This window comes from Delphinapterus leucas, chromosome 14, assembly GCF_059928025.1.
Source record: "Delphinapterus leucas isolate spDelLeu-1000000601 "Yukka" chromosome 14, BTC_Dleu_Yukka2, whole genome shotgun sequence".
NCBI classification, from domain to species: domain Eukaryota; kingdom Metazoa; phylum Chordata; class Mammalia; order Artiodactyla; family Monodontidae; genus Delphinapterus; species Delphinapterus leucas.
Window position 1 is genome coordinate 24,654,765 of NC_143142.1, and position 11,880 is coordinate 24,666,644.

The 11,880-nt window shown below is 54.5% G+C and overlaps 1 protein-coding gene across 1 annotated transcript; it reads right to left on the bottom strand.

Annotated features, from left to right (window-relative positions):
- Nucleotides 1-1,681: 1,681 nt before the first annotated feature.
- On the bottom strand, nucleotides 1,682-6,573 carry LOC149747580 (melanoma antigen preferentially expressed in tumors-like). The gene is made up of 4 exons (XM_089894779.1): nucleotides 6,514-6,573; nucleotides 4,762-5,081; nucleotides 3,808-4,443; nucleotides 1,682-2,324 (listed from the first exon to the last, which is right to left on the bottom strand). Exons 1-4 carry the CDS (start codon nucleotides 6,556-6,558, stop codon nucleotides 1,748-1,750), a joined length of 1,578 nt encoding a protein of 525 aa, XP_089750905.1. The 5' UTR covers nucleotides 6,559-6,573; the 3' UTR covers nucleotides 1,682-1,747.
- Between the last annotated feature and the right edge of the window lie 5,307 nt (nucleotides 6,574-11,880).

Here is an 11,880-nt window from a genome sequence, read left to right on the forward strand (position 1 = left end):
AAGAAGATAGAGAAGGGCCAGTGGCTGTGCGGCAGGATAAGGGATTGCTGACAGTTGGCCACACCAGATAGGCGGTGGAGGATGGCTCATGGTCAGGGACATGCAGACGAGCCCTGCCCCAGCCTTGGTGTGTGGCTTTCTCCCCAGGTCGTGTGTGGGAAGCCAGGTAAGGCAGCCCAGGGACACAGGGCGGACTCCACTGTATGACATGTCCCTTTTTTTTTTTTTTTTTTTGTAAATTTATTATTTTTGGCTGCGTTGGATCTTTGTTGCTGCGCGCGGACTCTCTAGTTGCGGCGAGCGGGGGCTGCTCTTCATTGTGGTGTACGGGCTTCCCACTGCGGTGGCTTCTCTGCTTCGGGGCATGGGCTCTAGGCACGCAGGCATCAGTAGCTGTAGCGTGCAGGCTCAGTAGTTGTGGCGCACGGGCTTAGTTGCTCTGCGGCATGCAGGATCTTCCCGGACCAGGGCTCGAACCCGTGTCCCCTGCATTGGTAGGTGGATTCTTAACCATTGCGCCCCCAGGGAAGCTCGTGTCCCTTTCATTTGGATGGGCTGTCTTGGGGGGTCCAACGGGTGGCCCCACCCCACCCCCAAACCAAATCTGACGTTTACCTGCTCTATCTGAGTGCTACCAAGACCAGGCGTGGGTTTGTTCTCTCTTGGGACCCAGAATCCAGGGCATCAGAGCTGGCTTATCACCTCCTTGACAGGGAAGAAGGGGGGTCTTCCCGGAAGAAGGGCATTCTCACCCTGGTGTGACCTACCTCCGCACAAAACGATGAACTCTTTTCAATGTGGGAAACGAATAGTAAACAAATGTTATTTGTCTATGTGAGCTTACTAGAATTTTGCTAGCAGGAATTAGGATGTTTTTACAGGACACAACTAACTGAATTCAAGGGGCTGGACGCAGTGGGAAGGCGGGTATGCGCTGGTGAGTCCCAGAGGCTCCAGATGGTCTGTGGGTGGATTTTGCCCCCAGGACTCGGGGCCTGACTTTGCACATTGAAGCCCTATCCTGGCACCACCCAGGGCCAGGGATGGAGGCTCTGTATCTGCTGGATCCACTGGGGAGGGTGCTAGAGTCCAGGGCCTGGATGGAGTTGGCAGCGAGGGTCCCTTGGAAGAATGTTCCCTCCAGTGGTGCTCACTATTGGACACTTAGTACATTCCAGGCCCTGAGGACGCACCTTGTGTGCGATGATAGACTGAACGGCCACAGAAGAAAGTGAGGAGCTAACAGATGATCCAGAAACAAGACCAAAGGGAGGGAGAAATGGTGCTGTTAACTCTTGGGGCCGAACCTCGTCCAGCCTAGGGTGCCTGGGCCTCACACATGCTGGCTTCTATTTAGTCACTAACAGGAGATTACTGAGGTTTAAACGGGAGAATGACGGTCACAGATCACAGCGAACACCAGGTGAATGACACTGAGGTTCCCTTTATTTCTGACCATTTCTTTATAACTATCCACGTAGGGATAACGCCCCCATCTACTTCTCAAGCCTGAATCCCCCTCTAGAAACTTAGATTCACATTTCTAACTCTACAAGATGCATCTCCCCGAAGATCCCATCAACCCCCCAAGTCACCATCCCCCCCGCCCAGCTCTGAATCACCTTTCCTTTTCCCGCTAACAACGAACAACTGTCCGAAACTATAGCTTGTGTTTCTTCGAGATGCTCTGACGTCTGAGCGGCAGTGTCCGCGTGCCCGCGACAAAGCCTGCGGCTCGTTCGCTGGGCTAGGCGGCCATGTAACAGGGGCACAGGATGGGCTCGGGGCTGTAGAAGGTCCTGTCGCCACAGTGCGGACAGGGGTTGCCGCTGAACCAGACCATACTGGGAAGCCCCAACTCCTGCAGCACCTGCTTGAGCCGGGCGTGCAGGTGCGCCAGGCGGCCCAGGTGGACGGTGCCGTGCACGTCCTCGTAGCTCTCCAAGGGCGCGGGGTACAGCACGTGGCTCAGCTTGCTCAGCCCCACGGTGTGGCGCAGCAGGCTCTCCAGCACAGCCATCGAGATGGGGTTGCCGCAGAAGCTGAAGGTGGTGAGCTGGGAGCAGTGGCTCAGGGCGGGAAGGAGGGCGCTGAACTGGGAGTCCATGATGCCACACTCGTCCAGGTCCAGGTCCTGGAGGGTGGCCGAGGCCTTCTCGATCAGGACCCAGAGGGGCTTGGAGCTTATGCTGGTCAGGTTGACCCCGCTAAGGCTCAGATCTTTCAGCTGGCTGACGCTCGGGCACTGCGACAGATGCATCAGGTCTGCCTCTGAAATCAGGCAGTTGGTAATCGACAAGGTCTCCAGGGGGTTCTTCAGACACCTGGAGAGAGACAGAGCAGTCAGTCCCGGGAGGATGGAGGTGGTGGGCGGAGGGATGTGGGGTGGCCCAGGCCTCAAGGGAAGAGAGGCCCATTTCACCAGATCCCAGTCTTCCGGAGGATGCTGCATGGTCAAGGGAGAGGTGCCAGGCCAGCCCAAGGTTGAGCGGGGTCCTTCCCCATCCCTTATCTGCCGTGTGACGGGGTCAAGGGAAGGAATCCTCAAGTGCTCCCTGTGCTCACCCGTCAAGTGGGGGACGACATACCCCTGCCAGGTGTTGTGAGCACAGGTAAGGTAACAATGGCAGGTGCCCACCGGGGAGCCTGACCCCAGGTCCCAAGTGAGAGAGGGGATCAGCAAACTACAGTATTGGCAGACATGACCTACACTGCTTTTAACTCGGGCTTCCTTCCTGCCGCCTCCTGGACCCCATCACCTGTTTCTCTGTTCCCAGTGAGAGTACTGGCATCTGTGCTTAAAGGGCTAAGCCAGGCAACGTCTGGCAACGTCCACAGGGGTCCAGCCGGCAGGGGCTAACTCTGGTCGCTGTATCAGCCACAAACCATCCCTCACTTTCCACAACTCTTTTTTTTGTTGCTGTCCTTGTGTCATGAACACGTTTATTCTTAATGCTTTGAGTTTGCAGTTGCCAGAAAGGAAATCAATCCAACTCTTTCACACAAATAAATCGGGCTGCATTCTCTCATCTTTCATCATTGTGTTCCAGGTAAAGCTATGATTCTATTTTAAGAATGAAGAACAAATTTCTAGAAGAAATAATTTGTTACTGAAGAATTCCTATATAATCAGAAGCCTTAGAAGCAAATAATAGTTGTAATTTGGACTCGAGATTGGAGCCACTTCAATAACGATACTCATCTGACTTTCTGCTTCTCTTCTCTGGACTATGTAGGAGCAATAACCGCTTAATGTCCTGATGGACGCCACAATTCTTCACTCCTGCTCCCTCCCCGTCATTTCCAGAATCACCCATTTCCCACATCACACCTCACCTGGAGCCTAAAGCAACCCGGGACAGACAGGAAAGTGGGATAGGTGGGAGGGACAGGCTCACGTGGACCAGCTGCTCAGCACAGAGCTTCCGATTTGAAACCTCACGTTGGATGGGCTTTCCCCTGGTTAATGTCCTCCTGCTTAGTTATTTTCCATCATCTCAGCTTAGACATCACTCTCTCAGGAAGAATTCCCAAAGCCACCCTCACCTGGCCCAAAGCCCCCACGATGCAGGTTCCCAGCAAAGAGCCCCCTTTGACAGGCATCTAACTGAAGCCACACCTCTGACCCTAACCCGGGAGGCTATGTGACAAGATGCCGGGGGACGGAGTGGCGGCATCGTGTGGACCTCTGAGTGGCCCGTGCACCCTGGCACCATCCATGGCAGGCAGACAGTAGACAGACACCCCACGGATAACGAAACGAGAGAGGCCTGCCCTGGTCTGCAGAGAGACAGCGCCACGCCTCACCTGAGCACCTGGTCCAGGCGGCCCTCAAGGAAGGAGATGGAATCCAGGTAGAGCTCCTGCAGGTGCTGCAGGCTGGGAAACTGGGAGGTGAGCTGGCTGACGCAGTGCTCCTCCATGCCGGGGGCGGCGTGCGGTGTCATGTGGATGTGCGAGAGGAGCAGCCGGCGCAGGTTGACCATCTGGCCCAGGTGCGGCGCGAACCTGCCCAGGGTGGCCAGCTTCCAGGTGCAGTTCACCTCCAGGTCCTGGACAGAGTCGAGCTGCACCAGCTTCAGGATCTTCCTGATCCTCTGCATCGGCATGGAGAAGACCCTCAGCTTCTGACAGCACAGGCGGAGTGAGCCCCTCCTCTGCTTGACCTTCTTCAGGAGGTAGCTTAGGGACGCATCGGGGGTGCCCTCCTTGAGGCACAGGTCTACGAGCACCTCCATGGGGGCCGAGGTCTGCTTCAGCCACGCCCTTGCACCTTCCACCCGGCGCCCCTTCCTCACGGGCCCGACCACCTCAGGCTCCAGCGGTGAGCACACACCAGCCCTGGTGCCGGACCACACGGTACAGAAGTCCTGGTGGGCGTTCCGGCGCAAATCCAGCACCTGCAGCTTCCACCGCCTGCGGGACAACGGGAGACACACTGAGCTGTGCGGAGACCCACGGGGACCAGGACCGCACGGCTCAGAACCCAGGCAAGGGTGCTACACCCCAGACACCAGCTGCTCCTCGAGCTTCCGGGGCCCCTCCTGGTCCCCACTTTAAGCGCCACGAGAAGGGGGTGAGCCCACGTGCCTTTTGTCACCTCTGCACCTTAAGTAGCCCTGCACGCCCGAAAGCCTATTCCCAGAGTGGCCCAGCCACGGCCCCAAGGCCTCCCCGTGGCCCCGCACCCCCACCCCCGCCGATGCCGGCTGCGTCTTGCTCAGATCCCCAGGCCCCACCCGCCTGCTGGGTCGCCCTCACCTGGGGCGGACCTCCTGGGCAAGCAGGACGTCCAGGCCGTCGATTGCAGCTTGGAAGGTCTCCAGGTGAGGCTTGTGCTCCTTCATCAGGGCCCCCAGCGGGAGGCAGGGGAAGGGCCAGGCCTGCACCATCGCCTTCACGGCCTGGCTGTGCATCCCGGCAAAGGCCGCGGAGAACAGGGGTGGGAAGAGCTCAGCGGGCAGCTCCTCCAGAGCGGCGATGGCCAAGGCCTCATCCCTCAGCAGGCTCTGCACGGCCAGTTCCAGGAGTTTCGGCGGGGCCCGGATGCCTACCCTGAAGAATCTGCTCCAGAGTGAGTACTGGAGGGACACCAGAGAGCAAGGGGTGGGTCCTTCTCCGGCCAAGGACCGGCGACCCTGCCGTCCCTCCACCCTCTAGGGGACCCAACGCAGGGCCAAAGACACCCCTCTGGCCACAAAGCCACAGCTCTGGCCCTGCTGGCGCCAGGCCCCAATGAGGGGACAAGGTGACCTCTCGCCCTATCCCATATCCACCCATGCTGCATTAAACCCCAGCCCCTCTGAAAGGTGGGTACCTAGAAGCCTGACAGCTGACCCCACCCTCTCCGGAGAAAAGTTTCTGATTATCTCTCAAGGACTGAAAACAACAGGAATAAGGAGTTTAGCCCAACATGGCCTCTTCCTAAACTCCAACAAATAACCCAGATGGGAATGATGGAGGAGCACCACACAGTGGGTACTGTTACCCCATTTAAAACTCTTTAAATCAGGGCTTCCCTGGTGGCGCAGTGGTTGAGAGTCCACCTGCCGATGCAGGGGACACGGGTTCGTGCCCTGGTCCGGGAAGATCCCACATGCCGCGGAGCGGCTGGGCCCGAGAGCCATGGCTGCTGAGCCTGCGCGTCCGGAGCCTGTGCTCCGCAGCGGGAGAGGCCATGACAGTGAGAGGCCCGCGTACCGCAAAAAACAAAGAAAAAAATCTTTAAATCAGAAACCATAAAGCAGCATGACAGTATTTGATAGCATGTGATGTTAGAGATTAAGAAAAAAAAAAAACTGATTCCAAGATGTACCTATGAGTATTACTATTATGGAATTGTTTTTATTCCATGGAATTAAAAAAAAAAACTTTTCATTTCTAAAATGAAAACAAACCAAAAAAGCCCTTTAAACTAGTAAAAATCACAAAACCATAAATGATATGAACTATAATTACTAGTCACAAACCAAATATGTAAAATGTCATCCAAAAATTCCAACTAATTAGATGTCTTACATCAAAAAAAGAAAAAAAATCTATTTGGTTAAGAAATACTGTAACTGTCTATGAGTGGCATAAACCAGAGCAGAAATCAAAACGTTTGGGATTAAGGCAAAACTTCACATAGAAGCAAAAGCAAAGCCTGCTACTGCAAACGTGTACAGAAGGCGAAGAAAAATTCTCTACAGGACCTTGGCCTGCATGGCCTGTCCTGTGGAGACCCTGGCTGGGGCAGTGGTCAGGGCCCGAGGCCCCCGATGCCAGGGCGGGTGTGGTGCAAGGAGCAATGTGCTCAGGCCTCTGAGTCCCTCCTCTGGCTCCTGAGAAGCCATGATAGGCCTTCCTGGCCACACTTTTCAGATCCCAGCTGAAATTTCCATTTCAAATGGAAAGCGAAATCTTATTACTGGAAATCCATCCAGCTAACGCTGATTTGACTTTCTCCTTACACACAACTGATAGGATCCTCTGTCCACTCGTGAAAGCAAAAGATAAAAGAAGAAAACCAACCTGCAAGCATATTTGCTCGAAGAGCATGGGCCACGTCAAAACCATCCCAATGTCTGAGTTAAGACAGCTTTGTGCAGACCTAGTGGTGTCACCCCAAAGGAAAAAGAAATATAACAAAATTCCTGAGAATCACACAGTCACTTATACGTAACCTAAAACTGCAAAACGTGTGCCCGTTCATGGGGGAACAGAGGTGACACTGAGGGATGGCGGGTCCTCCAGATTTTGAGGGTTAAGGCTTCCCCAAAGGAGGTCAGGTCAAAACTACAACTAGGAGCTGGCTGGGAAGAGGGAGGGGCTGGGCGTTTGTAAGGAGACCAAGGAAATTACCCAAGACCAGGGAAAGTGTGTTGTGTTTGGAGGAATTCAGAGACTTTTGTCAGGATGGGCCTGAGAAATTGCCAGCAGGAGTGGCTACGGGGGGACCTGGTGGATCCCTTAAAGCCAAGGCAAACCCAAGACTCAATCTTCCTCCCTCTGTCCCTGGAGGCAAAGGGTGTTTCCTCCCAGAAGCGGGGATATGCAAATTGGCTTGACAAGATGAAATGTAGGCATGTGGGCTGGGAGAGGCCGGAACTGTGCTGGTGGCCAAACCTGGGACACACCTTACTCAGCCTGAAAGCCACTGAGGGGGTCAGGGCCATGGGCTCTTTGGGCTCTTGGAGGCAGGGAGGGAAATAAACGTGGGCCAAGCACACATATCGGTGTCAGCAAAGGGCTGCAACCAGAAGAGGACTTGCCCCGAGGCTCAGGCGTCCTCTTCCACATCCCAGCCCAGGCTCTGTCCAGCAGCTTCAACCCTCATCATGACCTTCAAAGGCCCCTTCCCAGTGTTTGTGGATAACTTAACATTTCCTCAATCCTAGGAAACAAGGAATGCAAAGCGGCTTCAAAAAGCCCCCCGACCCCTCCCCTAAGGCTTTCACTTACAGGGTTTCTGATGCGAGAGTGCCATTAGGCCCACAAACAAAATTCAGCTTTTCTCTTGCTCTGCGTTAAGCATAGCTACTCTAACACCGAACTTCTCCTCAGGGGACGTGAAGCTCTGCTCGGTATTGAAGGGTCTGGGGGCGATGCCCCTGCTGGGCTGGCTCACACGTTGGTTCTGTTGAGGTTTCAGAACACAGGCTGAGGGAACCTCTCCACCCCCTGCATTGTGGCGCCCCGACAATTCTATTCTGTGGGCGAGGTGGCAGCATTGTCTGAAGGATGCTCTCTGGTTTAGTAATTTCCCAGAGACTGCTTTCTCCAAATTTCTACCGTCCCTATCAGCAGTTTGCCTAAAACAGGGTTAAGCTAGAATGTGCTCTATGGACACTCAACTCCCAGACCATCACCTTGACTGATCACCTGCAGGAAGTCGAGATTAGTAAGTTAAGCAGAATGTTCCTGATTCTGGAGCAGCCACTGAGTGGTGCTCGTACTTTTCACCCAGCACCTCAAATAACCTTCAGAGAAAAGCTGAAATTCAGTTCGTTTCCTTTTCAGCCTGGTGAGCCGGGGACTTGGCCAGGGGTGGACACTGCCATGCTCCGCTCAGGGAGTAACCAGAAGACCTGCTTGGGGGAGGGGTGTGGATGGATCTGCCCCACAGAGCGTTAGGAAGAGATGACTGACTTCACGTGGACCTCGGGGAAACAGGAAATGGCAGACATCCAAGCCTGGGATCTTTCCATGGGAACCCAGCATCCAGGAGATCCAAGGAGGCAGGAGCAACCACTGCCTTCGAATGATGTAAAAATGGGAAGTATAAGCCGAACATTCTTCCCCAGCGAGCAGGGGACATTCCTCTGTCCACCTGCACCTACATGCAGAGCCTGTTTGTCCGGAGGCAGAAGGACCAGGGGCACAGCTGCAGGAAGACCTGTCCTTCCTGCCCAGTGTCAGGACTGGCCCAGGACGACTCTCAAGGCCCAGGCATGAGCCAATTGGGGGGACGTTTCTACCACGTCCTGGTCACCTGTTCTCATGCTGCACAGGCCAGAGCAGCCTCTGAGCTCATGGTGGGGGGGTGTCCTGTCCCCCTTCCCGTCTCCAGTCACAGAATTTCTACTGGGATCGCAAAGCATCTGCCCCCAGGGCCTTCCTGGAGTCTTTAGAATGCATGTGTGTCCCCGGGTTCCTGCTCCTGGCCTGTGCTGACGGCGCAGCCCCCTCTTTCTGCATCCCTGGCAAGTCAGCCCACCTCTCCCAGAGCCTGGGGTGTGGCCACGATGCGGGGAGGGTGGGGGACCGGACATCCTTCCACTGGCATCAACAGAAATCACGGATTTCTCCCCGATTCTTCTGACATAACAAGTGTAGAAGAAGGTAAAGAAAAGGCCAGCTACTTTTCTGCATTCAAAGAAGCACCAGAAATGCTGGAAGATGACCCTTCCTGGCTTCCAGAGGAAGACCCCAACCCTGCTGGTCTTCAGAGGCACGAGGCTGACAGAGGCCCTGGGTGCCAGGCCGATGCTGGCTTCTCCTCCTTCGGCTCTCTTGACCCAGCCTCGAGCAGACAAGATCCTACTCAGGATCTGGTACGTCTCCTTGCCCTCTGCAATCAGATCTCTTCTTGCCCTGGAATATTTTGCCCTCTGGGCCTCTTGAAAAATCGAAGGTCTCTATCAGCCCTCTCTGCCTCTTCCTGCACTTGGCAAGATGTGGTTCCACTTCACATCCAACGACATCTAGACCGAAACAAGCAAGTCTCCCCACGTCTTCCTCCCCAGCGAGGACACATCTGACATCCAGGTCACCCTGGGTCCAGCCAGTTAATCCTGAGGGAAGTGCTTCTAGAGGCAAGTAGGGGTGCGGGAGGCTGAGGGCCCACTCCAGGCTGGTTGGGCGGGGAATGGCCCAGGACGAGGGGGGAGGAGGGAAATGGCAGCAGAGCCAGGGGCCTGGTTTCCTGGCTCTCAGAGCTGTGTCCTTTATATGCTGAAGCCATGTCTGGGACCACTAAGGGCACTTGGGGACCGGGAATGTCCCCAGGATCTGGCTCTGTTTGCCTTGGCCTGGGGGAGGTGCCAGTGGCTGTCCCCCTTGTCAACTCCAAGGGACAGAGAGGGAGCACTGACCCTAGGCACAAAGATGAGAGAGGTTCAGAGAGAAGGGGAGGCCCCAGTCTTGGCTTTGGCCCCGGAGAGGATGCTTCTCAGGACTTTGCACGGTCAACCTCGTTATTGCCTGAGATGGTGGGAACTGTGCTTTTGGAGAGAGGAGGAGAGAAGAGGGGGCTGGTGTTGCATCCCTGTCATCAGCTGACCCCAAATCTCCAACACGAAGCCGTAAGCTTACTGTGGATCAGAGTGACACCAGGTGCGTTGGGCTGTCCGGCCCTTTGCACTGGACCTTTTTCCACTGGAGGAGGGTCGGTGAGCCTCAGGACTCGGGGAGCACTGGCTCCACCTTTGAGGGGACAGCCCACCCTGTGCTGAGGGCTGGCAGGAGGCACCAGGCAGAGGGGACGCGCTCACAGGGAGGTCTCCCGCCCAGCTGGTCCCCTCGCCCCCATACCCAGACTCCCCCTCTATCGGCAACCCTCGATTTACTCAAAACATTTACAGAGTGCCTGGAGCAGACCATCCACTGCTGTTCTGGGGAGGAACAGCCCAGTGACAATGTCATGGTCGTCTTCTAGTTAGAAGTGCATACTAGGGAGATGATGTACAACAGGGTAAGTATAACTGACACTGTTGTAGGTTACGTATGAAAGTCATGGAGAGAGTAATCCTAAGAGTTCTCATCACAGGGGAAAAACATGTTTTCTGTGTAATTTTGTATCCATATGAGATGATGCATGTTAAGTCAACTCACGATGCTGCACCCTTTAAACTTATACAGGGCTGTACGTCAATTCTATCTCAGTAAGACTGGAAGAAATAAAATGTCATGGTCTTCCACTCAGGGTGTCTCTGAGGCACGGACCTTGCATTCAACTGAGCAGACAAATGAAAAACAAGCAAGTTGAAAAAATAATGACAGGCGGACGAGGCCTGTACGGTGGGGCAGGCCCACCAAGGCGACCATGCATGCTAGAACTGCAAAGCCAACCGTCATAATCTAAGGCAAAATATGACTTTTCCTGCAGCCGTTACATATTTTTTGAAAACGTTAAGAACCCTCTTAACACGATCCACTCTAACGTTTAGAAAAGTAAAAATAGTAAAGCTATTTTTTTTTTTTTTTTTTTATAGTACGCGGGGTTCTCACTGTCGTGGCCTCTCCCATTGCAGAGCACAGGCTCCGGACGCGCAGGCTCAGCGGCCATGGCTCACGGGCCCAGCCCCTCCACGGCATGTGGGTTCCTCCTGGACCCGGGCACGAACCCGTGACCCCTGCATCGGCAGGCGGACTCTCAACCACTGAGCCACCAGGGAAGCCCAGTAAAGCTATTTTTTTTAGTACACTGTGATTTTAAGCACTGAGAAAAAGTGTTTTGTTTCTTTGCGAAAAACTCATCAAGAATCCTCGCAACACTGCTTCCGTGCTTCTCATCACATAACTTTCAGTCGGGGCTGAGTGTCCTTCCTACGCCCGGGCAACCTGTCACTCTGCCTTTTTTTTTTAATTTATTTATTTACTTTTGGCTGCATTGGGTTTTCGTTGCTGCATGCGGGCTTTCTCTAGTTGCATCGAGCGGGGGCTACTTTTCGTTGTGGTGCGTGGGCTTCTCATTGCGGTGCCACTCTGCTTTCTAAGCCTGGCTCTGCTTCCAACATTTCACCCTTTGTGTTTTCAGGGCCTGACATTATCTCCAAGTTCCTTTACTGTGAACATGTTTGCTGGCATCACTGCCTCTGGGACATCTTCATTTTTTTGTCACAACCATGCTCTTCATTGAAGCTTCTCCAGGAGATGGGGACAAGGAGGCTGAAGCTGGATTCTGAATCAGAATGATGAGTCAGTCAACAATTCCTCGTGTTTGGTAGAGCTTAAATCACCAAAGCGTTCCACTCTCCTAGCCTCGGGTTCTCCCTCAAGATCTGAAATGAAATGTTGGCAGGGGCCTTAAATTGCTTTTTCCTTTCCCTGTGCAGTGGCTGAGGCTCAAAAGGGCGAGTCCTTTGCACCTGTGTCACAGAGCCAGCCATGAGAGAGTGACACGGGAACGAGGCCCCTGGCTCCTGGACAAGGGCTCGCTAAGCCATCAACGTGCCAGCCCAGTGGGACTGTGCCCGGGGAAGTCGCCTGTGGATGGGCACAGCCCATTCTGTTCGTGGACAGTGGACAAGGTCGGGGACGAGAGCGGAGGACAGGAGCCTCCATTTAGGGGACATCACCCACCACAGTCTAGGCACTCAGCAGGTCTGTGGGTCCTGTCAGGTCTTCCAGGAAGATGGAGGAAGGGGCGATATATCGGGGAGAAATCAGAAAGGCCTG